Here is a 27,042-nt window from a genome sequence, read left to right on the forward strand (position 1 = left end):
AATTCAACTTGCTTCGTCTTTTTAAAAAAACACACAACACACAAAAAAATTCTTCAGTTTCTCTCCTGCCATCTTTTCCTTTAAATACTTGAGCATATTGAGTGCATTTATAATAGGTGTTTGAAGTCCTTGCCTATTAATGTCATCATTTTTGTCCTTTTTGGATGGTTCCATCGCCTGTGTGATTCATTTTCTTATTCCTTGGCATGTCTATTAAGTTTTGACTGGATGCCTGGTATATTGAATTGAATGTTCTTGAGTCCTAGGTTTTGTCCCAGCCTTTTGGAGGGAATTAGACATATTCAACTCCTGCTGCAGGGAACTCATGATTCCTAGTCCTGTGTGAGCTCTGAGAAGTGTATGGCTTCCTGCTCCCCCAAAATTGTTCTTTCCGGGCCTTGTGGAGTTTCCTGTGACCTAGTCACTAATTTTTATTCTAATAAAGATTCCGGGGTATTTCCACGTAGATTTCTGAAACTCGTTCTCCATGAACTCCAACTCATCAATTCCAACCAATTGGCCTACAAACCCCCTAAACTCACCCGTCTTCTCAGTTTCTCTCAGCCTGAGTTCCTCTTCCCTGCCCCTCGCACTGGAAATTACCTCCAGAGGGTGACAGAGGCGTCACCTTGTTTCTTTTCTGTCAGGTACAACAGTCCAGACTGCTTGCTGCCTGTTGTCTGAAAACAGTTGTTTCATACATTATGTTCAGTTTTTTTAGTTTTTTTTTTAGTAAGTCCAAACCCATTTTTTCTTGTCCTGAAGAAGACGTCTTATTTTGTTTGCTATGGTTAAATTTCACCTCTCCTTCTCAGAAAACGTTGATGGGGTCATTTTCTCTGTGGTGTCCTCTGACTGGGGTATAGACCCCGGAGTAACTTCAATAGGAGCCCGCCTCCGCGTAGGGGCGGGAAAGCCGGTTTTTCTCCCGCGAGCGTCTCCTTCCGCCTTCCTCCCGCCCGCGTCGGCCCAGACGCTGGCGTCCCGTGCGCGCCGGCTCACTGCGCCTGCGCGGCGTGTAGACGCCGCACGCTCCCGGAAGTGGGAGGTGTCTGCTCGAGTTTGTGTGGCCGCCGCCGCGGGAACAGCAGCCGGTAGTTTTTCCACGTAGAGAGGCGAGGTCTTCGAGTCTGGCGGCGTGAGAGTGAGCGAGTGTCGGTCTCCACAGCCCTCTTCTTACGTGACACCCGGCATGGAGGCTGATCAGCGTCAACAGCCTGGCGGCAAGGCAGTGGCTCCCGCGCGGCAGGAGTCGCCGCGGTCCGAGTCCGGGGAGGAGCCGCAGCTCCGGCATCCCGAGGTGAGCAGCCCGCCGCGCCCGCCGCCGCCCCGGATGCCCGCGCGCCCCTTTCTTCCTGGGTGTTCCGCGGGGTCCGCAGCCCGGACGCTTTTTGTGTCCCAGCTCCGGAGCCTTTCCTCAGGGTGGTTGTCCTAGAGCTCTCGCCGGTCCGAATTGCCTTCTGGGTGGGAGTGAACGGGCCAGGAGGGAAGCACGTGACCCGGGGCTTGAGAAGTTGGGTGGGAATTCCCACCTGAACGTGCAGTGCACGCTGTTGCTGTAGTCGTTCTCCCCGGCCGTATCGGTAATTGGCAGCTGTGTGCTTTTCTAAAAATCACACTGTGTGTATGTCGCTGGGGACCTTTAGGCCCATCTCCTCCTTCCTTCCAGCCTTTGGTGTCTGCTAGGGCTTCGTCCTTCATTTTTGTCCATTTATTACTATCTCACATAGACATACACATGACTAATTTTCTTAATGATTGCGACGGTTCACTGGTAGTTACGGTGGCACAATTGTAAAAACGGACTTAGGAGCTTCGTTATTCATCTTCTTGAATGAATCTAGTTACCTTGACCAGCGCTGCGGATTGTAAAACGATCTAATACTAAAATTCGTCATTTTCTGTTACTAACAAATTCATGTTGAGTGCCTCCTGGAGTGAATGCTCTACTTGCAAGAGGCTTCCTTGCTAGTGCTGCTTCCATCCTGCAGCTAATTCTGCAAGTTGCAGCTGGAATGATCTTTTTAAATAACCCATCGGACCGGGTTGCTCCCCTCCTTCGTCTTCAGTTTGTGGCCCCGCAGTCTTGGTTCCTGTGTCCATAGTAACTGCTTCGGCACACTGTTCTTCCCTTTTGCTCCCAGGCGCCTGGCCGCCTGGCCTTCTTGAAGGGTTGGTGTGCTGCCTTTGCCCCGTATGCTCTTCCTGGGGGTTTTGCACAGTGATCTCGTTCTCCTTTACATGTCACTTTGAAGAAGGTCTTCCAGGGGCCTTCTCTCTAGAGACCCATTCTTCTTTCACCTCATTTCCCTCTTCAGTCTGTGGCACTGCCAACAACTTCATCATGTAAGTCAGTTTAAGAATAATTTTTAAAGTTTATTTTAGTAAGAAGTAGAATTGAATATACTTCATGATATTTTAGTCTTGAAACTTGGAGCTATGGTGACGTAAGGCCTGGGTCTGTGTTCCAGATTGGTTTCAGTGACTGTCATATTTGTTACAGATCTATTGTTGGATACTCTTAATATGATGATGTGGGGTTTTTTGTTTTTGTTTTTGTTTTATTCTCAAGCAGAGTTTTTTTGTTGTTGTTGTTGGAAGTTAGCTAAGTAAATTTCCATTATTCCTAATATCAATTGTATTTGTAAACGAGTGTTGCATTTTTATATTTTTAACAAGTAGGTTTAAATTCCATCAGAACTCTTCCTTTGAAAGAGTATTAGTCCAGTTAAATTCACTAGGTTAAGGTGTTTTTTTAGTGTCTGGATGCAGTTTTGTTTTTAACATATTTTTATTGATTTCAGAAGGAAGGGAGAGGGAGAGATTAGATAGAAACATCAATGAAGAGAGAGAATCATTGATCGGCTGCCTCCTACATGCCCCGCACTGGGGATCAAGCCGGCAACCCGGCATGTTCTCTGACCAGAAATCAAACAGCGACCTCCTGATTCCTAGGTCCGACACTCAACCACTGAGCCATGCTGGCCAGGCAAAAAAAAAAAAACAACACAAAAAAATATTTTTGAACATTATAATATAGTTATCCTGAATAACTGTTACATGTGACTTTTGGAAATTGTCTGCTTGAAGCTGAATACATTTTCTTTTTTGCCTTGGGTACTAGGAAATTTTGAATTAGATTTCTAGTCTATGTTGTTTTTATATTGGGCAATTTCTGTTAGCATTGTGAAATGAAGTCAGGTGAAAAAATTCTCAGGAAGTCATTGCTTTATACATGCATAATGTAATGAGTCATTTAAAAACTAGTTTTTAAATTTTAGAATATTGTTAGTGAGAAGGTCTGTTCTATAATCTGTGGTAGTAATAGTAAAATTACGACTTATTAATAGCCAAGGTGGATATGGTATTAGGAGCCTGATACACATAATCTCATTTGTTCCTTATAAAAATCTTGCCTAAATACTATTTACCATTACCAATACCAAATACCATTTGAGACAATTGTTATTATACTTTGTTTTATTGATAAGGAAATGGATAATCAGAGGTTAATTAGTAACTACCTAAGGTCATGCTGCTAGTAAATGGTCAGCTGTGGCTCTGTACTCTCAACATCAGTGCTCTTCTTACTTAGCTTCATTGTTTATAAGGAACTTCTTGACTCAGGAGAGAACAGTCTCAATTGTATTGGAAACACATCTCTTCCTATCCTGCCTTCCTTCCAGTGATTGCAACAGGCATGTTTCATTGAACATGGAGCACAGAGACCCCATCCTCAGATGTTTGAATCTTTAAGATGCTTGTACTAATTTTAAACTATATCTTTTTCTTTTTTTGGTAGAAAAAGCAACGATGTAGGTATGATGGCCAAGAAACAAAAGGATCTAAGTTCATTACCTCCAATTCAAGTGATTTCAGTGACCCAGTTTACAAAGAGATTGCTATTACAAATGGTTGCATTAATAGAATGAGTAAGGAAGAACTCAGAGCTAAACTTTCAGAATTCAAGCTTGAAACCAGGTAAATAAAATTATAAATATAGTACATGCTCATCCTAGAAAATGTTAAAAACACTGAAAAAAGTTAAAAATAATCTTACCATAAAGAAATAGCCATTATTAAAAATTCAAGTAACAACTGTAATTTATATTCTTGTCTGTACTTGAATCTTTGTGTGCAACTCTTTTTTTTTCTATCAGTCTTTTAGGTGATTGACTAGGACTGGGGAGTCGAAGTCTGAATATTTTGACAGCCTACCAGTAGTGTATAGGAATATCTATCTTAATATACCAAGTATGTTTTAAGTTCTTTCAGTTGCTCATTTGGTCACTGGATAATATTTTATAATGAGATTGAATAATTTCTTTTGTCCATATGTATTACTAGAGGCCTAGTGCATGAAATTCGTGCACAGGTAGGGTCCTAGGCCTGACTGGCTATCAGGGCCAATCAGGGCCTTCTGGCTGCTGGCTGGGGCTTTCCTTCCCTGGCTGCCGGCTGGGGCCTTCCTTCGTACTGCACCGCCCCCTGGTGGTCAGCGCACGTCATAGCGAGCAATCAAACTCCCGGTCTCCCTGTTGAACTTCTGATGGGACACTTTGCATATTAGCCTTTTATATATATATAGAGTAGAAAATTCATGCACTGGAGGAGGGGGGTCCGGCCTGCCCCTCTCACAGTCTGGGAGCCCTCAGGGGCGGGAGGCGACACGGCGATCAGGGGAAAGCAACACCCCCATCGCACCTCTGCTGCTCCCACTGCCGGCAGCGCAGGCCTCGGCTGGCCCTGGTTACCTGAGCCTCAGGTGGCCCTGGGCAGCTGGGCAGCCACCATCCGAGGTTTGCCTGCACCTCAGGCCGCCTGGGTGGCTGGGGGGCTGAGGGGACTGGGGGACTCCGGAGGCAGGTGCGCGGAGATGAGGAGACTGGGCACCATCATCTTGTGGCTGGCCTTGCCGCGCACCTGCTGCCTCGGCGGGGCTGAGGAGACTGGGCACCACCATCTTGAGGCTGTGGGCGCTGCCATCTGTGAGGGTGTGGCAGTCAATTAGCATATTCCCTCCTTATTGGCTGTGGGCGCCACCATCTTTGAGGGTGGGGCAGTCAGTTAGCCAATAAATAAATATATTAAGGTATTTTGTTTTAAAACAACTAACTGGTTAATTATCAATATTTTCATGGGCAGGGTTGCTTTTCAGTGGTAGTTTAGAAAGGAAAATAAAAGTTAAAAACTTTTTTAATAGTCACTAATTGCTGATGTGACCAAAATACCTTACTTGTCCTTACACATTAATAAGATCTCTTTTTTACTGCCATTATGCATTTGCAAACCATTTATAGGACTCAACCAATAGGTACTGAGGGAAGTCTGAGCACTGGTTGTTACTCTTAATTTTTTTGAAGAAATACATACTGTTTGAAGAATGTGGGAGACCACCATTACCAGCCATTGTTAACTATTTAGAACAAGCATTTCCCACCCCCCATTTGTGGAACATGTATTTTAAAAATACCTGTAATACTGAAATCTACTAAATCATATTCTATCCATGGTAAATTAAGAAAGCTACATCTAATTAAGAACTTACTGGGTATCACAATGTTTTTCTGGACACAGGTCACTCTAGGGCAGTGATGGCGAACCTATGACTGCTCTAGGGTATCTTTTTTTTTAATGTATTGATTTTGAGAGAGAAATACTGATTTGTTGTTCCACTATAAATAAGTGGAACATAAATAGCATTCATTGGTTAAGTCTTGTATGTGCTCTGACTGGAGATTGAACCGTGACCTAGGCCAGTGATGGCGAACCTTTTGAGCTCGGCGTGTCAGCATTTTGAAAAACCCTAACTTAACTCTGGTGCCGTGTCACATACAGAACATTTTTGATATTTGCAACCATAGTAAAACAAAGACTTATATTTTTGATATTTATTTTATATATTTAAATGCCATTTAACAAAGAAAAATCAACCAAAAAAATGAGTTCGCGTGTCAGAGGTGTCATAGGTTCGTCATCACTGCCCTAGGCGAATCGGGGTGCTGCTCCCGACTGAACTACCCTGCCAGGGCCTAAGGTGCCTTCTGAATTAGTTTTTCTAGTTAATTAACTAACAGATATTCAGGTTTATATACTAGGCACATATGTTTTCATATTCATATGGATTTTTTTAGTTGTTTAATGTGCAAAAACCAAAAGAAAGAGATAGCACAATATGTTCAATTTACTTGAATTTTTATACTCTGAAATTTATATTTGGCTAGCAGAATAAGTCAATATTATTTTCAGTTTTTGTGTCATGTATGTCATCTTAATCTTAAAACAATATGGCTATGTAGGTGGTGTATGCTGGCAAGGCTTACGGTTTGAAGTACTAGAATATATTGAAGAAAAAATACTACAAAATGAAAAGGTATTTGCAAAAGAAAATATTGATGCTGTATTAAACATAATATTTTAATTTGTTCTTTGCTAAATGAGCTTTGAGTCTTGTTTTCTTTACATATATTTTAGTTAACATTTACTAAATTATTCTGTCACTGTAGGTGTTCAATCCAGTGACATCAGGTAAGAGTTCAGATTCTTGACCATGAAATTCACCTAAGAGTTAATTTTATTATTTTCCCTAGAGGAGTAAAGGATGTACTAAAGAAGAGGCTGAAAAACTATTATAAGAAGCAGAAGCTGATGTTGAAAGAGGACAATTGTGCTGACAGTTACTACGACTACATTTGTATTATTGACTTTGAAGCCACTTGTGAAGAGGGTAACCCACCCGAGTTCATACATGAAATAATTGAATTTCCTGTTGTTTTACTGAATACTGGTACCTTAGAAATAGTAAGTGAATTGTTATATTTTAATTTTACTTTTAGCAGTAACTATTCTGGGATTGGTTAGTAAGGCAAAGGATCTCAATTGCTGTTTCAGCTAGAATTAGAATTCTAAGTGGGCCCTTTGCTCTCGCTGTGTGCTTTGTATCAGCTTGATTAATAGAAAAGCTATAATAAAATATTTTAGAGTCTGCTTTCTCTTTTTCCAGTAGCTAAAATTATAGTGTTTTTTCTGTTTGCTTAGAACACATATCTGGCTAGACTTCAGAATCTCCTGGGTTGTGAAAAAAAGTGCTGATGCCTGGCCCTTATCCCAGAGATTCTGGATTAGTTGTTCTATGCTGGGGTCCCTGACGTCAATAATTTTTAAAGCTCAGTTAATATGCAGTCAGGGTTGAGAATCACTGCTATAGGCTAATGTATCCTCTGATCTCTGAAAATGATAATTTACAGAAATCACCTTTCAACTTAGAACTGGCCATCTTTCTGGTGATAAGTTTATGGGGGAAACAGCTCTCATAACCTAGGCTTCTTAGCCATGTGAATATGTATGTGCTTTAAATACTAGTTATCCGTGTTACTAGTTCAGGAAGTCAGCAGGAATTCTCCATAATAATACTGTTCACCTTGTAAAATCTGAGAGAGAATATATCATAACATTTCATCTACTCAAAAGTTACTTCCAACACTATGAGATATCATAGAGTCAAATTTTGACTTCAGAGTTCAGTTTAATGGAATCTTAGTATAATGACTATTGAGTAAATGAGTTAGCAGTAATTTATTTTAACTGAAGACTGGTATTTAAAGGAATTATAATTTAAAAAGCTTTTAGTATCTGGAATTAGAGGTTGCATTTAATAGTCTGACAGTTTCAAAATATTACAAACAAAAAAATTTTAAAACTGAAACGTAATTTTTAAAATAAAAAATCAGTGTTTCTGGAGAATTTATCAGTGCTGCCTTAATTAAAATGGATTATGAGGGGGAAAATCAGAGTGCTTTGGGAACAGGGAAGTACCCTTAAATTGTTAAAACTAGAAGTTCTATGCCATAAGCATCTATAGTTATAATCTTATGTGGTTGTATTTGTAATGTATCATGTGTCACGTATCTTAAGTCATAAAAAGACATTAACTTGCTGTCCTTTCCTTATAGGAAGATACGTTTCAGCAGTATGTGAGACCAGAGGTTAACACCCAGCTTTCTGATTTCTGCATCAATTTAACTGGAATTACACAGGTTATAATTCTATGTTCCTTTTTCAGGAGTTTGAAAATTGTTTTTAAATTAGCGATTTATTTCATAGTTTAAGTTAATAGGTACTTTGCTGGGTAAAGATTTTTCATATTGTAATGTTTAAGAAATAGAAAAGCAAATTCTGTATCTAAAATTTTTCTCAACTTTTCCTTTGAAGGAATTGTAATGATGAATCTAAAGATTCATTTGTTTGCAGTGTTAGTAAAATAAGTGTTACTGTGCTGAACTTGGAGCTAAAGTTTAAAAATATATCTGTTATCAACCTGACTTTATATACAGTATAGTTACTTTTTTTAGTCTCTGATTTCTGGTTGTATTTTAATGTGGTAGGCCCTTTGTTCATTTATTTAGCTCCTTTATTTATTCATTCATTCACTCACTCAACAAATATTTGAGAGCCTACTATACTATTTGCCAAGGTACTAGGGCTACAAAGATGGTCAAGTCAGTCTCTCTCTCAGTTCAGTTAACAATCTATATTCAGGAGGACACAAAGAAGAAACCAGTGGTCACAATATGGTTAGGAAGGCTTACAAGTAAGTTAGTGTTTCATCAGGGTATCATAGGCATCTAAGAAAAGGGCTTCCTGTGACAGAGGGGCTGTCCTGGGAGAAACTTGCTCACGTTGGTGAACTTGGGCTGAGTCAGGATAGGTCAGTAGGTGGAAAAGAATGACTGGGCATTTTAGGTGTAACAGCAGGATTGTAAGTAGTTCATGATGTTCACAGGCTTATGCTCCCACATAAACCTAAAGTGGTAGCTGAGACATGCCATGTTATGAAGAATCTTGTGTGTCTTTTTATCCTGAAAGCCTTGGAGAGTGTTTGGAGGATTTTAAGTATGAAAGTGATGTGATGGGTAAGATTTACATTTTAGGAAGATCAGTTTGGCAGTGGTATGTAGTATGTGGTAGAAAGATGTGAGCTTCGAGATAGATTAGTGTAGAGGGCTATGGCTTTCAGCGAGAAGAGATTTCCCTTTTCTCTACTCCAGAGAATTGGTAAGCTGATAGGTTGAGGCCTACAAAAAGAGAACCATTGAGGATGATCTTAAGTCTTAATTTTGGGAGGATTATGTGCTTCACTTGAAAGTAGTCCCTAATACTTGGCTAGAAACAATTTTTAATTATCTTAAAAATGAAATGTTAGGTGTATCTCAGCCAAGGAAATCATGAAGAATTTAAAACATCATAGATAAGACTCTCGTTCTGTTCCTTTCCCTCCAGTGTTTGTGTCTGGGTATTTTGTATGACTACCTGTTGCTACTCTGATTTTTGTGTATTTTACTTTTATATCCTCAGGATCAGGTAGACAAAGCTGATACCTTCCCTCAGGTACTGAAAAAAGTAATTGACTGGATGAAATTGAAGGAATTAGGAACAAAGTATAAGTATTGCATATTAACAGATGGGTAAGTAGGAAAATTTATAATACTTTTATCTACTTTTTAAGATTAAGGATGTCCTTATTTAACTTTTAGAATAACCATAAGAATGTTCTTTAGTAAAGGAGACAATATTTTTCCTTTTGTTATCATTGAAAGCAATGAAAAACAGTCTAATCCAGGACTGGAAGGCTAGAAAAAGATACATATTAATATGTGAAACTAAAACTGTTTCACATAAGGACACTTTCTTGCTCAGAAAAGTCCAACTCTTCAGTCTTGCGTTCAAGGATCTCTCATCTAATGTTGCCCTCCCTGTGTAGCTAAGGTACCTGCCATTCTTTTTTACTTTAGTCAGGCTGGCCCATGGATCACATGGTTTATCCTTTTCTGTGTGCTTACGCTTTTCTCTCTACTGGAAGGCTCTCTTCCTTTACCGCTTCTTTGTTCTTATTCAAAGCCTACCACATGTTTACTCCAGACACTCCAATTGACATTGATTCTTTTTTTCTTGAAATCATAAAAACCTCTCTGATGCGTACCATTCATATTAACATCTGACTAAATATTCTGATATCTAAACTTTGTGTACATAAGACTTATGTTTGCAAAGAGATTAAAAATCCTCTCAGAGCAGGGACTTTGGCTACTTGGTGGTCTTTCATATAGCGCTTACTGTAGTGTTGAGTTAAACATGTATGCTCCAAAGGCATTTGTGAAATGAAAGACTTACTGGGAAATGAGGAACATCAAAAGAAGCTGTGCAAGGCAGCTCCTCCCATAATGCTATTCAGGTTCAAGAAGGAAGTTCTAAACAACTTCTGTTTCAAACTGTGGACAGATTGTACACTACAGCTATGATGTCACCTACATAAAGGATTTAGAGACCCTTAACGTACAACAAGGAAAGAGCATTACTTTTAATCACATTGTAATGATGTTTTAACAATGCATGGGAAAATGTTGATGGACCTCTTTAGAAAATCTCATTGATTTCAAACACGAATGATCAGTGTTCCTGCTCAAGTATACAGATGTTTTTGTTGTGACACAGTGTGTGCGATTCTGTAAAAACCTCACATTCTGGGACAGACCATTCATAACCTGTGCAATTAACCAGAGCACTAATAAAGGCAGTAATTGATAACTCCAGACGTAATTTGGACAGCCAGGCAAGCATCTCCGTAGGTGGGGACTTTACTGAAGTTGCATGAGAGGATATTATGCATGAAAGCAATGGGATTCTGGGACAGGCACTTATTTTTAATTTTCTTATAATACATTTGAAAGTACTCCTGTTGCTGGTACAGTAGCTGAGTTGAGAGTTGTTTTTTTGTTTTTTCTGCTGAAGGTTATAAGTTTGACTGCTATCATTCTGACTCCCTCTCGCTAGTAAAACCCACGTATTAAACCAACACAGTTTCCGCATTATACAGTCCATATTCTCCTATTTAATTACATAGGTTGATTAGTATTTTAGGAACATACTGTAACAGACCAAATTGTATTCTAACTACCTGATACCAGCTCCATTTATGTCTTTCAGGTATTTTGTTCATTTGTTTTTGTTGTATTTCAAAATATACCCTCACAAAACTTCCCAATATGATAAACCTGACACTAAAAGTAAGCTTAGCAGAATTATTTTAGAATTATGAAAAAATATTCAACAAGATAGAGGTTTGCCTAGATAATCAGAACCATAAAAATAATCAAGATAACTCTAATAGATTGTGAAAAAAGTTTAATATACACAACTTACTATTTTTTGTTAGTTTATTTTTGAATTAGTATTTTAGAAGAAGAGATTTTAATTTCCTAAGCTCTATGTTATGTGTAAGTATAAGAAAGAAAGGTGTCGTGTAAATAAAAAACAGAATGAGTTAAAATACTCATTTGTAAAAATAGTATAGCATTTATTTTATCCATTTATTTCCTATTTTTGATTTACAAGTTCGTGGGATATGAGTAAGTTCCTGAACATTCAGTGCCGGCTCAGCAGGCTCAAATATCCTCCTTTTGCTAAAAAATGGATAAATATTCGAAAGTCATATGGAAACTTTTACAAGGTAACAATTCCTATATTTTGATTATATTTTTAAGCTGTTGATAAGTTTATTATGTTTTGCATGCACATTAAGTTATGATTCACTAGGTGCTTTTCACAGGAAAAGGCCATATAATTAGTTGTTACTTTTCAGATTCCAAATTAGTTATGTTCATATGAGATTAGAAAGAGAAGCTGTTTTTTCTTTTAAACTGTTATGTAAGTGGGTTAACATGATCGTCAATAACAGGTTTGAAACTGTTGGGGTATTCAATATGTGGATTGTTTGTGGAACAGTTAATCACTGAATTTTAATTTTATCAAATTGAATACATGTAAAACATTTATTGAATGAAAAATTTTAAAATATAATATTGCAAAGCTGTTAACAGTTGGCAGTTTTCCACCATGGCCCTTATCAGTACTGGTTTCTGTTCTCCTGAGACAAACACTTTCAACTTTTTAAAACTATTTCTTCTAATACTGACCTTAATATTTCTAAATTATGTGTTTATACTGTTTCTTGAATTTCAGTTTGAGGTATCTATTAAGCTCCTCCAATGGAAGATGAAGATTTAGCTCTCTTGAAAAGCCACTGTTTTGCATGTCCTTCTCCCTGCATCTTTCTGATATAGTTACATTATCTCTACAATTGAATCATTATTCAGTGTTTATATTCCTACTAGAGGCCCGATGCACGAAATTCATGCAAGAGTAGGCCTTCCTTCCCCCAGCTGCTGGCACTGGTTTCCCTCTGGCACCTGGGACCCAGGCTTCCCTCACAGCTCCGGCTTCGTCTGGAAGGTCGTCCGGAAGGACATCTGGAAGGACATCTCATTTAATTAGCATATTACACTTTTACTGTTATAGATGATGATGGATTGTGTTCATAGCTTTTCCTCAGATTTAATAATCAACTTTAGTTTTCTTATCCTGTTCCTTTCCATTGAAACGGTAAATCACTTCTCAGCATCTGTAGTCTGTCTGTTTTTTTTGTTTTTCCTTTGGGGAATAACTTCCTGGAGCCTTTAATCCTGTTCTGATCTGAACTATTTGTTGTTCAGGCTTCTAAAATCATCTAGGAGATTTCCTTTTCTTCTCTATCATCTCTCTCATCTTTCTTCTTTTACTACTTCATTTTGGTGAAGCACATCCTAAAGTAGGTTCATGAGAAAAGTTGTTTGTTTTAAAATGTTTTTGGAGTGTGGTTTTAACATTTCTTAAAACTGAGAACTATGGATACAGAAAAGTGAAGTTTGACAGGTTGTTTAAAGTGAAATCCCTTGTAATTTCCATTTATTCATCCCCCCTTCCTCCCAGAGCTCCCCTAATCCATACTTTTAATAGGAATCATTTTCTTGCTTTTGTGTACAGCCTTAATATGTATATGTTTATCTTTATATAATAAAGTTAGGTTTTGCCTATTTTTGAACATGATATAATTAGCACCATACTGACTGTTTTGTTTATTTTGCTTTTCCCTCAACATTATGGTTGAGATTTTCCATGTTGTGTATTTGGTTGTAGCACATTTATTTTATTGAGAATCCCATTGTGTGAATATACCAGAGTTTATCTGGTGTACTTTGGCTGGCCATTTGGGTTTCGGTTTGAGGCTTTTATGAACAGTAGTGCTAGGAACATTCTTGTGTATGTCTTCTTGTGTTTTTGTGCACTCATTTCTCTAGGCTATAAACCTAGGAGTGGAATTGCTTGGGTATAGGACATGTGTATCATTGGCATTACTAGATTATGCAAACAGTTTTCCAAAGGACTTACATCAATTTGCACTTTTCACCTGAAGAATATATGAATTGATAATTGTTTCACGTTTTTGCCAGCATCTGGTATTGCCATACATTTAAAATGTAATTCTACCCTAGCTGGTTTGGCTCAGTGAATAGAGTGTCAGCCTGCGGACCAAGGGCCTTGGGTTCAATTCTGGTCAAAGGCATGTACATCAGTTGCAGGCTCCTCCCTGGCCTGTGCAGGAGGCAACCAATTGATGTATAGTGATTCTCAAAAGTGAAATTTAAGGAGTGTGTGAGATTTTTTTTTCTTCACTTTTTAAACATTTTTATTAAAAAATAAAACCCAAATACAGAAAAGCATAGATATTGTGCAGCTATCACACAGATTAAGAAATCTGACAGCTACCTCTTAAGACCCTCCATATTTATCTAAATCCGTGGTCGGCAAACCGCGGCTTCGCGATCCACATGCGGCTCTTTGGCCCCTTGAGTGTGGCTCTTCCACAAAATACCAGGTGAGGGCGCGCACGTACAGTGCGATTGAAACTTAGTGGCCCATGTGCAGAAGTCGGTATTTTGTGGAAGAGCCGGTATTTTGTGGAAGAGCCACACTCAAGGGGCCAAAGAGCCGCATGTGGCTCGCGAGCCTCAGTTTGCCGAGCCGCAGTTTGCCGACCACTGATCTAAATGGAGTGGGTATTTAAATAGGCTGAAAAATACGTGGCATTGTCTTTCATTCTTTTTAAAAAAATTCTCACCAAGGATATGTTTTCTGTTGACTTTAGAGAGAGAAGAAGGGAGAGGGAGAGAGAGAAACAAACATTAATGTGAGAGGGAAACATTGATCAGTTGCCTCCCATACATGCCCTGACCCGGGATTTAACCCACAGCCTGGGTATGTGCCCTGACTGGGAATTGAACCTGAGACCCTTTGGTGCACGAGACGATGTTCCAACCAACTGAGCCAGATATGTTTGGTATCTCTGTCTAAGGAGTCATTCAAGTAAAATAATACATTACAGAAAAATACCATGTGAAAAAGAATTTGTTTGGGTTAAAATGGTAGAGCTTCAGTTTAGAAGAACAACACATTTCCTTTTATAAATGATTTGTTAAATTATAAAACTGTAAACTTTTTAGATGTCTTGAGGATTTCACCTGTCGATACATATTTTCATCCAAAATACTAGAGCCATGGAGGTTTGTATTATTAATTTACTTTAACCAGGAGTATTTGCCCTTTGCTTAACTTTATTTAGCTATTACTATTAATTTTCTTTCTTATTTTTTTACTTCATAGTCACTGTTAGAATAATAAAGAATTACTTATTGTTTGTTTATTTTTCAGGTTCCTAGAGGCCAAACCAAATTGACAATAATGCTTGAAAAACTAGGAATGGATTATGATGGGCGGCCACACAGTGGCCTTGATGACTCCAAGAATATTGCCCGAATAGCAGTTCGAATGCTTCAGGATGGATGCGAACTCCGAATTAATGAAAAAATGCATGCAGGACAGTTAATGAGTGTATCTTCCTCATTACCAATAGAGGGCGCTCCACCTCCACAAATGCCACATTCTAGAAAATAACAGCATTTTTGCCTTTTGCCCATGGATCATTCACTATAACTGGAGTTGCTACAAAGGGGTAGCAGATGAATACTTATTGAACTAGTCTTGCAGTGCAAAATTTAAGCACCTTAGATATAAAATCTTATTTACAGTTATAGATACATATACGTGAACAGATTCTGTGGAGGTCATATTGAATTATTTGTCACCAGCACTTTTATATGAGCAGTAATTGTTACACAGTAACAGTTCCTTTAGAACTGAATTTTATAGTTTAAGGTGTCTAAGATGTGTTTCTTTTGGTTTTAAATGCAAAGGTTTATTGAGTTTCCCTTTGATTGTCATCTCTTACTGAGTTAAAATACATAATGTATTTCTACATTAACATCATTAGATCAAATTATTTCTTAATTGCAGAAAAGATTGGAAGGTGGACCTTATAGCTTTTGGTTTCTAAGAATATTATAGTCCTATTGATTTTTGAAGTTTATATGTGAAGTTCAACTGTTTGTGGTGAATTTCATAAAAGTACTTGGTACACATACTTGTCTGTGTTTGTTTTCAATTTATAATTGTAAGACTTGTGATAGATTATAGGGTCTGGTTAAAAATTCAGCACTGATGACAATGGCAAGTCAGAAGAAAATACCATTTAAAGGAATATCAGGGCTATACCTCAGACTTTATAATACACAGATAAATCAGTGGGATTTGGCGACTTGGCTTTTTGATTCCCCTCCTTCTCATGACATATAACTGCCCTAATTCTTAAATCTAAGAGACCATGCTTTGAAGTAGACTTAAAAACTAAGGGTCATAATTTTTCATTTGTATTCAACATTGTGAGTGAGGTTAATAAAGTCAAGTAATTCTTTCTACCATGTTTTATGTTTTTATTATTAAAAACTGATTTTACATAGTGACCACTAAATGTTGAATAGTTAATTTTTAACTAGTTGTAAAAACAAAAATGTGTTCACAGAGTTGAGAAAGGAAAACTCTTTTTATTTAGAAGCTAAAAATACATATTTTCAGACTTGCATTTTCCCCTATAGCTTTCATGAATAATTTCATTGGCATTTTTTTCCATGGAGCATTTTCATTGACATTGCTTTTTTCTTCTTTAATAATTGTGATGCTACTTTATTTTAATGATTTATGTGTTATAATAAAATGAATTTTATAGAGGTTTTTCAACCCTGATGGATAGGATAAAAGTAGGTATTTTTCTTGGTATGAAAATATACACAGTGCTGTAGGGTATTTACTTAAAAGAATGAATTTCTGCCCTTGGGCAGTAGTTGTAGAATCAGCATAATAGAGAATAACAGGTGGACAATAGAAGGCACAGGGGTATATGATGCCCTTAGACAAACTGATGTGGAGTATAGTGAAACATCTAGAAGTTTTAGGTTTTTATAGTAAACTCTGGAGGTGAAGTGAATATATGCTGAGATTTTTGAATAACAAATATCACCATATAATATACCATATGATATTACTGAAAGTTTTAAAGAATTTCCTTCAAATACTTGCTGAGCTACTGTGCCATGGCAGAGAATAGCAAATCACTATTGAAATGTGGATGCTAGGAGATCCATTTGACATACTCCTTGGGTGATTTTGCTACATTAACCACATTACCGTAGAATTCAAATTCATGGCCATGGCAAAACTGGAATTACCTTTCACCAGCTTCCAGAGTTGCTCATCAATAGCTGAAGCTGCAAGTGGGAAATCTGAGAATGACAAAGAAATATAACCCTGCCCTCCTTTTTTGTTTCTTTTTAAGTCAAGCTGCCAATTTCTTTGCTGATTTTTCTTTTTGCTAAGTATCCAAGTACCAAGAAGCTCATTTTATATTTATTGTTAAGACCTCAACATTATAAGCTCTCAATATCCTTTGGCTCAACCAAATATTTTATCTGGTGATACTTTATAGTCCTAATTCATTTTTCTAGACTTTATGCAGAAATAATGGACAAATATAATTGTATATATTTAAAGTGTAAATGTGATCATTTGATACGCATTGTAAAAGGATTACCAAGATCAAAATAGGTAACACATGTATCACCTCATATTTTTTTTTTTTTTTTTTAGTGGTAAGAATTCCTAAGGTCTCAGCAACTTTCAAGGATATAATACCATTTAATTAACCATTGTTACCTTGTTGTACATTAGATCCTCAGAATTTATTCTTTTTATAACTGAAAGTCTGTACCCTTTGTCCTACGTCATCCCATTTTCCCCATCCCTTGCCCTTGTTGGTTTGTAGTTCATTGTTTTTGTGGGAAGATGAGCATTGGAACTGCCTAGCCCTTCATCTTGCTGACCTCACGTTCCTCTGAACTCATTGTTAATTGCTTTGTTGAGTCTCTGCCCTTCCCTCCAATTTGATATAACTGGTATCAAGTGGACTTTTGTTTTTAATATATTTTTATTGATTTCAGAGAGGAAGGACAGAGAGATAGAAATATCAATGATGAAAGAGAATCATCGATTGGCCGCCTCCTGCATGCCCCACACGACCCGGGCCGGGAATTGAACTGTGACCTCCTGGTTCATAGGTCAACACTCAACCATTGAGCCACGCAGGTTGGGCCAAGTGGACTTTTCATTGGATTTTGCTGAAACTGTTAATCATGCCTGTTCTGATGAGATGAAATTAAACATAGGGAATACTACTTTATACTTTTTGATTTTTGCAAGGGAAATGCTTAAGAGATGAATGCCATCTAGTATTTCAGAAAATCAATAATAATTTATTGTCAGGTTTTATTTTCTTTAGTATTGTAATATATACTATATACTATAATGATATTAATATTATTTATTCTTTACAAAAAACCTTTTGTTTTTTCTTTAACAATCAGCTATGTTAATTTTTTGCTCTCTACTTTTCACTTGTTCTGATACATTGAGATACTAGGTTTCTGTTGTATTATTTCAGATGCACAATCTTTAGAACCAACTGAGGTATATACCAGAGCACTGTATTTTGTTCGTGGTTTGTTTTGTGTTCTTTTGGATAAAATACTTGAAAACATTTGCTGTGAAAAAATCTTTTCTGAGGTCTTTTTTTTTTGCCCCAAAATAAATCTGTTTAACCTGTTCCTTAGGGACAAATTTCTACTTGGATTGAAATGAAAAACCATAGGCGTCACTAACATATTATCTATTAAAAGGGACATGGTATCACTGAAGGCTACTTTATGGTCATTTTTTAAAGATGGGACCAGTTGTCTTGTTCTCTTTAGTACATCACGATAGCCCCAATGATCATGCAAAACAGAGTGATTTGGGGGAGAGGAAAAGAACGTAGTAAAATCGAAGACAGGAGGAAGCAGGGTGGTCAGGATAACTAGGTTTGGCGTAGGCTGTAGGTGGGGTCACCAGAGCAGCTACCTGCCCCTTATATGAATATGCCTGTATGTGCTGCAAAATTGGATAGATTGTGTTTTGAAGGAAGACTTTCAGTATCTAGGCTGTGAAGAAGCGTGCATTCCTTGAGAGCAGGGACTAGGACTTCTCCATCTTCGATTCCCATGGTGTGTGATTCCAAAAGTGCCTTGCCCATAGTCAAGTTTAGTGTTAATAAGTGAATGACAGCTTTCAATGTCCTTTTTAAAAATTATACTTGGAAGTTTCCTCTTCTGCATCATGAACCTGTATTTCAATTTCCCTGCCCCCAGAAAGCTTCCAAAGCCCATACACTGGTTAATCTGGAGCAGGGGCTGGCAGACTCCCTCCCATAGGCCAAATCTGGTCCCCCGACTGTTTTTCTATGGTCTGCAAACTAAGTATGGCTTTTACATTTTTAAATGGCTGAAAAAAGTTAAGAGAGAATAATATCGGTATCCTTTACGTTCTGAAAGTCCACATTATGCCTCTTGGCTTTATAGGAGACCTACATTAGTACCTGGTTTCACTAGCTGAGTGAAAAACAAAGATTTTTGCTTTTACGAAAACTGTTACCATATTAAAGCAGGTCTTTGGTAAAAGCAAAGTGGCATATGTGAGTTTTTGGGAAGTGGGTATACTCTTCGCTTTATGCCATTTCAGTTTATGATGGGTGTCACAGGAAGCTGTACTTTAGCATATGAAATATATGAGATTAAATTTCAGTTTTTATAAATAAAGTATTGGAACACAGCTACCATGCTCATTTGTTTGCATGCTGTCTGGTTGCTTTGTGCCACAATAGCACAGTTGAGTAGTTTCAACAGAGACCATCTGGCCAGCAGGGCGGAAAATATCACTGCCTCACCCTTTGCAGAAAAGGTTGGCCTATTCCTCCCTCTTTGACCTAGAGCAGCGGTTCTCAACCTGTGGGTCTCGACCCCTTTGGTGATCGAACGACACTTTCACAGGGGTCGCCTAAGACCATCCTGCATATCAGATATTTACATTACAATTCATAACAGTAGCAACATTACAGTTATGAAGTAGCAACGAAAATAATTTTATGGTTGGGTCACAACATGAGGAACTGTATTTAAAGGGCCAGAAGGTTGAGAACCACTGACCTAGAGCAATATAAGGTTCCGTCAGTAAATAAGAAATAACTGTAGTAAGGATGCTAAGGTACAGTAAGAATTTCTCCTGATGTGGAATCCTGCAGGATTATCTCCATTTTACAGATGAAAAAATTGAGGTTCAGAGAGGTTAGCTTGCCAGAGTTGAAGTAGTGGGAGTTTCAAACTTAGGCAGTCTGAGTTGAGCCTTACACTTTTACCCTTCACTGTGCCACCTCCCCTGATAGACCAGCTCATTTGATATTCTGTGAACAGATATGTTGTCCTACATAGTCTGGACATCTTCCTGCTGCATTTTAAACTAGACACTTCATCGTCTGATTGTACTAAATGTATATCAGGAAATAATTTGATGTTCATTCTTTGAATGGAACAAACATACAGATACTGTTAACTTCAAAAGTAACAAGCTTACAAGGCTTGGTGGAGTCTGGGGTCAGTGGGAAAGGAAAAAGGTTTATGTTCTAAAATTTTCCCAGCGTGCTGAAAGTGAGGACTATAATGAGTCTGTAATGAGACAGAGGTCAAAGGACTTAAGCTTGGCTGATGAGGGGCTGAAGGGTGGAGGTAATTGTTTTTATGAATCATGCAGCAAGACCAGTAAGAAAGAGGCTGATAAGTCTGAGGTGTTAGCTAGATCTGTTTTTGAATATTCTCAAGGAAAATTTATTTAGGGTGATTATTGATAAATCATTGTGGGTACAGTATGATCAATGACCAGTTTAGAATACTAATTCTTTTCCCCCTGTATTGAGCAAGAGAACAAAATAGGAGAAAATGTATGATTTTCTGTATAGTTGGTGTTGGCCAATGAGTTGGAGATTGGGCCTTCCCCTTCATTTGCCTGCTGACCCTGCTCCTTCAAACATAAACCTGCTTTCCTTTTGGATTTATTGTCAGTGGGACAGTGATTATCATAGGGAATGAAACCTGGGAATTACTTGTAGTTTACCCACCCCTTTTAGCACAATGACCTTTATTTTTCATTCACAGTATCCTTGCAACAGGCTGCTTCCATCCTAGCTACCCAGGCTATTGCTAAAATGGAACTGACTCGTCTATCTCTCTTGCTGTCTCTTCCTATATGACTGTTATTTTTTAAAAAAAGATTCCTAAAATGTTGCATATTGATCTCAGAAACCTTCACATTTCTCATAACACACAGCTCTCCTTTGGCATTTAAGACCTTCCGCAGTCTGGTTTCTATGTTCCTTCCAAGTTTCATAGCAGCCATCTGCTCTGGACTCATCACTATTCCTGTCACCGTCATACCTGCATCACACCTACCCCGTCCTACTTCTGTCCCCAGCAAATTAGCCCATCAATCTTGTTGTCTTGGTCCTGGTTTTTTAGAGACCTACTTGGATTCCAGTCTTCTTCTTCCCAGACTATCCTGACCTTTGGCAATAACTTCATTTGTTCATTACATTTTATACACACACACACACACACACACACACACACACACACAGACTCTGAGTGGCCAGATTATTATGACCACCTGACATTTGTAGGCAAATTAGCTATAATTTCGCGCTGAAGTTGCTAAAGGGCCAGACCATTATAAATAGGGAAGCAGGTTGTTTACCACAACAGTAGAAGTGATTTTTTTCTGAAGATATGGGTAAACAACGCGATTTAACAGCCTTTGAACGTGGTATGTATATGTGTGTGTGTGTGTGTGTGTGTGTCTGTGTGTCTATATATATATATATATATATATATATATATATATATGCACTGAGTGGGCAGATTATTATGACCATCCCATCATTACTTCGCTGGGCCACCTTTTGCCTTCAATACTGTGGCGATTCTTCTTGGCATTGACTCCACGAGATGTTGAAAGCTGATGCGAGGAATCTGACACCATGCCCGATGAATAGCACTGTCCAGTTCTGTGAGTTTTGATGGTTATGGAACCAGCTGCCTGATGGCTCTTTTAACTTCGTCCCACAAATGCTCAATTGGATTGAGATCTGGTGACTGTGGGGGCCACCTAAGCAAGGTAAAGTCTCCCTCATGTTCTTGAAACCACTCCTGCACAATACGAGCACCGTGGCATGGCACATTGTCTTGTTGGAAGAAGCCATCTCCATTGGGATATGCCATCAACATGATAGGATGAACTTGATCAGCAACGATACTTAGGTATGTTGTGCTATTCAGACGTTGTTCCAAACCAATTAAAGGGCCCAAATCATGCCAGGAAAACATGCCTCAAACCATAACACTGCCCCCACCAGCTTGAAGCGTTGTACTCATGCATGTGGGGTGCATGCTTTCATGTTGTTTCTGCCAAATTCTCACTCTGCCATCTGCATGATGCAACTGGAAATGTGATTCATCGGACCACATGACTTTTTTCCAATGCTCGACTGTCCAATCCTTGTGTTCCTGTGCAAATTGGAGACTTTTTTTAAAAATATATTTTTTATTGATTTTTTACAGAGAGGAAGGGAGAGGGATAGAGAGTTAGAAACATCGATGAGAGAGAGACATCGATCAGCTGCCTCCTGCACACCCCCCACTGGGGATGTGCTCACAACCAAGGTACATGCCCTTGACCGGAATTGAACCTAGGACCTTTCAGTCCATAGGCCGACGCTCTATCCACTGAGCCAAACTGGTTACGGCTGGAGACGTTTTATCTTGGTAACTGCAGACATCAAAGGTGTTCGAACAGGCAGGCCTTCGGCTTCCATATCCCATACGATGCAGTGTACGGCTAATTGGCCTACAAACATCAGGTGGTCATAATAATCTGGCCACTCAGTGTGTGTGTGTGTGTGTGTGTGTATATATATACACCCCACGTTCAAAGGCTGTTAAATCGCATTGTTTACCCATATCTTCAGAAAAAAATCACTTCTACTGTTGTGGTAAACAACCTGCTTCCCTATTTATAATGGTCTGGCCCTCTAGCAACTTCAGTGCGAAATTATAGCTAATTTGCCTACAAACATCAGGTGGTCATAATAATCTGGCCACTCAGTGTATATATTTCAGAGAGGAAGGGAGAGGGGGAGAGAGAGAGAAACATTGATTGGCTGCCTCCTACACACCCCCCACTGAGGATGGAGCCTGCAACTCGGGTATGTGCCCTGACCGGGAATTGAACTGTGACCTCCTGGTTCACAGGTCGATGCTCAATCATGGAGCCATACTGGCTGGGCTGTTCATTACATTTTCTGTTATACTCATTGGCCCCTTAATTTGTATTACACAGATTTGTATTGATCTCAGTGTTTTTTCTGTTTCTCCAATGAGATTGTAAATTCCTCAAGTGCGGGTTTTTACATGCTGTATCCCTAGAACCTAACAAATAAGGGATGCTTGGTTAAAAATGATTAGTGATGATAAAATATATTCCAGGAGGTCAGTACCTTTTCCTGAAATTGCAGAGGGTACAGAGCTTAGGTCTTGACTACTCTCTGATAAAGAAGGAATTGCTGCCGGGGTAGAATTAGAGATATGAGCTGTCCCTTCCCTGTAACTATGGTTCATAAATGCATTTTTAGAGACTCCAACTCAATAACAGAAATGCTTAATCCTGTCTATGCTTGGCTTTCCCTCTAGGGGCCAGAAAAAGCAAACAAATGTTAAGCTCTCCTTCCTAGTTGTTCAGTCTATGTACTGCTGATAAAAAAGTATTTGCTCCTAGTATCTTTGGCCTTGAAAAGGGTCATTGCTTAAGTTTCCTCTTTCTAAAGCAGCGATTTTTAAACTTTTTGTTTTTCACAAGCACTCCCTGTGCAAATCACTTTAAAAAAAATAGTTTTAAAAAGATATTCTGTTCCTTTGCACATTAAATGCTGTTCTTAAATATTGGCAAAAGATATAATTTCCAGCATAGGATAAATATTGACATTTTTAAAAAGTGTTCATCGCTCTTTCAAATATATCCAATGAAGTCCTAATACCATCAACCATATAGAAAATACATAAAGATATTTAAAATTTTACATCTTTTCTTTTTCTCTTTGATCTTATTTTTTCATTGCAAATTTTCCACAAGATTTTATTCTAATATGATAAAACATAATACCTAGCTAGGACCCAAAAATCGAATTGTGAAAATACAGGGTCATATTACTGCCATAATAATATTTTTAAAATATATTTTTATTGATTTCAGAGAGGAAGGGAGAGGGGAGAGATAGAAGCATCAATGATGAGATTGAATCATTGATCGACTGCCTCTTGAACACCCTCTACTGGGGATCGAGCCTGCAACCCAGACATGTGCCTTTGACTGAAATTGAACCTGGGACCCTTCAGTCTATAGGCCAACACTTTATCCACTGAGCCAAACCAGCTAGGGCTAATACTTTTTTTTTAAAAGTATGTTTTAGCCTATACTATCACAGAAAGGACAAAAGTAAAGGTAGTAAAACTTTTTTAAAAAAATATATTTTATTGATTTTTTACAGAGAAGAAGGGAGAGGGACAGAGAGAAACATCGATGAGAGAGAAACATCGATCAGCTCCCTCCTGCACACTCCCTACTGGGGATGTGCCCGCAACCAAGGTACATGCCCTTGTCCGGAATCGAACCTGGGACCCTTGGGTCCGCAGGCCGACACTCTATCCACTGAGCCAAACCGGTTAGGGCGAAACTTTTTTTTAAGGTACTAAAACTTATTGTACAAACTGACTGCTCACTAAATCGAGAAAGTTCCCACTGATCACAAGGCCGTCACTTTCTAACCACCACCACTAATACCACATGCCTTCTCCAGAGAAACTTAAAGTGTTGGGAATGGGGGCCTGGGTTGGAGGATGGGGGCCAGTTCCACTAGACCAGATTTTCATATTCATGGAGTTTGTTGCCATACTTTTTTTTTGCTACTAAAATGACAAAATATTTTTTAAAGGAAGAGGGTATGGGGGGATAAATGGTGATGGACTTGACTTGGGGTGGTGAACATACAATACAGTGTACAGATGATATGTTGTAGAATTGTGCACCTGAAACCTGTATAATTTTGTTAACCAGTGTTGCCCCAATAAATTCAATAAAAAGGGGGGAAAAGTCCTCTTTTAATGAGATTAATTTTTCTGATTAGTTTATGTGCCCTTGGATGACTATGGCATTGCTAGAATGAAAGAGGGTTCAGTGTCAGTTTTATTTATGTCTTTTATTTCTATCTATGTAGATGCTGAAAAATAGCTCCTAAATAAAGAGATGGGAATGGAAGTAGCTTTATCAAAGTAGTTTTATTCAGTTCTTTAAATTCAATACTAAAAGTCACATTGTCTTTAGTCAGCTTTCAGTTGACATGATTAGCTTATTGTTTATTTTTGTTGAAAACAGAGAATTAGAAGCTGCCTGACTTTTAGAAGACTATGTTATTTAGAATTGTTCATTCTCAAATTTGGGCATTTAAACCCAATAGGCTTTACCAAGACTATCAAATGATTATTAATTGTACGTGTTAGTTTTTCACTTAGAAAAACTACTTGATCCAGTAAATTAATCCAGTTGGAAAATCCAACCTACTATCTTCAAAACACCTTTTCAGATATATTTGGGTGGGATTAATGTTCTAAATATATTTTTATCATAATAGATATTTCATTAAATATATAATTCATCAAAACCAGATTTAATCCACCGTCTCAAATAACCAACCATCTCAAATAACCAACTTAGACTTCCTTTCTGTCAGAAAAAGTCTGACTTGAAAATTCAAATGCTGTGTTAATGAATTTAAAAGAATATTATAAAAATCATTAAGACTAGCCCTAACCGGTTTGGCTCAGTGGATAGAGCGTCGGCCTGCGGACTCAAGGGCCCCAGGTTCGATTCCAGTCAAGGGCATGTACCTTGGTTGCGGGCACATCCCCAGTAGGGAGTGTGCAGGAGGCAGCTGATCGATGTGTCTCTCTCATCGATGTTTCTAACTCTCTATCCCTCTTCTTTCCTCTCTGTAAAAAATCAATAAAATATATTAAAAAAAAACACAAAAAAAACATTCCTAAAAATACACAAACAAAAAACATTAAGACTATTACAGAGCACTCCTTATAAAAGATTACTCAAAGCAATAAAAAAATCACAGAGAATACATATTTTTTTAAAAAATAAAATAATTCAATATGTTATTTTTATCATTTAACTGGTGTGGCAACTAAAATCTTAATTTACTTTCTGTTAATAGGTGATATTAATAAGTTCATGAGACTAATTAAATGGAGATTTATTGTATTTAGAATAAATATGTCATGATAACATCATGAAAAGTATTGTCTGCAGGTTTTATTTAGTGCATCATGAAAATTCTGGTAGTCCTGAAAAATATTCCAAGTTATGTTTAAAATTATCGGCATCACTAAACTATTCTTGTTTGACTGTCCAAAAGTACTTTTCAGTCAGTGAGTGTTGTAAAAATGAATATTTTAAATACAGGGGAAATTACTTATGAGAAAAGCTATTTGTAGCATTCTATATTTCTTTGCTGCTTTGCTGGTGGGGCTTCAATCAAGAGTGATATATTCCTTCCCTGGCAGGAATCTGGAGATGGGAGTGGCCCACTCGTTAAATAACAATATTTACTTCCACTGTCCCCCATGTTACCACATATCCCACTTTTGAACATCCTAACAATTCTCAAATACCCCATTTCTAAATCTCTCTTAATAGAAATATAGAACAGGGAAGGCTAGGAAGCCCCAAGGAAGCAACTTGAGCCCCGTGTAAACTTGTGTGCCTCTGGTTTGTAGAAGGGGAGAAATATTGGCCATGTGGTGTTCTGTTGTTTTTCACATTGCTTAGTTTGAGGGAAGGGTATGTGTAAAAGGTGAGGATGTTACCTTGCTCAAGGGCCCCCTGGAAGGTTTTGAGGTTCCGTTGATAGGGTTAGATATACCCCATATGAAGACCTCTGGTCCAGAGTGTTGAAAATTTCTGTATGTTTGTAAAATGTTTCCATCAGTGATTTGTGCTTCTTTTTTTTTTTTTTTTTTTTAGTTCACATTTGATAAAAGCTTTTATTCAGGACTTCCTTCATGGGCACTGGGAAAACTGGGTTAATCTTTTGTAGGGGGAGTGTAAAACAAACCAACCTGCATTAATGTCAGAAAGCTTATCTGTCAACAAGCCAACACCAAGCCTCTTGAGTTCCCTTTATCTGATAATGTCAAGAAACCTGGGTTAGCATTCTTCCCACCTCAGTCTAGTGCTTATTCAGTCCCCAGCCGTGTTGAAACTGCCCACATGCTAGGTATATATAATGTTAGGAAACAGTTCCCAGTGCAGACAGCTGAAACCCAATCGCTTGCTCTGCTGAGTGTCCCAGTGATTACACGGCTCTTCTGCGAGCTTGCGCCAAATGTATAAAGAACGCAGTGACCACGGCTTCTTGTTCATTCTGTGTGTCTAGGGAGAAGAATGTGGGAACTTCAAACAATAACTTAACAATGGTTCAGGAAATTCAGGAAAGACAGGTAAAATATAATAAATAGGCCTTAAGTCATAAAACTTGCTTTAAGTCCTACATTCCTCATACAGGCAACTTCCTTCTGTTCTACCAGTTAGTGTGTGGGGAGGAGAGAAGGAAGGGCAGCTTTTGAAAATTAGATGTAATAAAGTACCAACGTAACAATTTAAACCATTCTCATAAGTATTTTTTTTTCCTCAACTATACAGATTAATGGGACGCAATAAGAATCTTACGTTGTTTTAAACACCACA

General features: G+C 38.2%; 1 protein-coding gene across 6 annotated transcripts; it reads left to right on the plus strand.

The window, feature by feature from the left end:
* The first annotated feature begins 972 nt into the window (after window positions 1–972).
* Window positions 973–17,857, plus strand: ERI1 (exoribonuclease 1). 6 transcript variants are annotated; one of them, XM_023751836.1, is made up of 8 exons: window positions 3,839–3,981; window positions 4,161–4,254; window positions 6,300–6,373; window positions 6,591–6,801; window positions 7,953–8,036; window positions 9,355–9,464; window positions 11,392–11,506; window positions 14,584–17,857. In XM_023751836.1, exons 3-8 carry the CDS (start codon window positions 6,366–6,368, stop codon window positions 14,824–14,826), a joined length of 771 nt encoding a protein of 256 aa, XP_023607604.1. In that variant the 5' UTR covers window positions 3,839–3,981; window positions 4,161–4,254; window positions 6,300–6,365; the 3' UTR covers window positions 14,827–17,857. The 6 variants fall into 6 exon arrangements, with proteins under 6 accessions (XP_006086228.1, XP_023607602.1, XP_023607607.1 ...); XM_006086166.3 differs by lacking the exons at window positions 4,161–4,254; window positions 6,300–6,373 and adding an exon at window positions 973–1,300 and having other exon boundaries at window positions 3,803–3,981; XM_023751834.1 differs by lacking the exons at window positions 3,839–3,981; window positions 4,161–4,254; window positions 6,300–6,373 and adding exons at window positions 1,048–1,300; window positions 3,803–3,819.
* The last annotated feature ends 9,185 nt before the right edge of the window (window positions 17,858–27,042 follow it).

This window comes from Myotis lucifugus, unplaced genomic scaffold (genome assembly GCF_000147115.1).
Source record: "Myotis lucifugus unplaced genomic scaffold, Myoluc2.0 scaffold_26, whole genome shotgun sequence".
Taxonomy (NCBI): Eukaryota; Metazoa; Chordata; class Mammalia; order Chiroptera; family Vespertilionidae; genus Myotis; species Myotis lucifugus.

What these genes read in the sequence shown, in the direction of transcription:
- ERI1 (XM_006086166.3), top strand. Translation starts at nt 1,193, where the DNA reads ATGGAGGCTGATCAGCGTCAACAGCCTGGCGGCAAGGCAGTGGCTCCC. An exon ending in GAATTCAAGCTTGAAACCAG is followed by an intron (nt 3,982 to 6,590) that starts GTAAATAAAATT and finishes TATTTTCCCTAG; the next exon opens with AGGAGTAAAGGATGTACTAA. An exon ending in ATTTAACTGGAATTACACAG is followed by an intron (nt 8,037 to 9,354) that starts GTTATAATTCTA and finishes TTATATCCTCAG; the next exon opens with GATCAGGTAGACAAAGCTGA.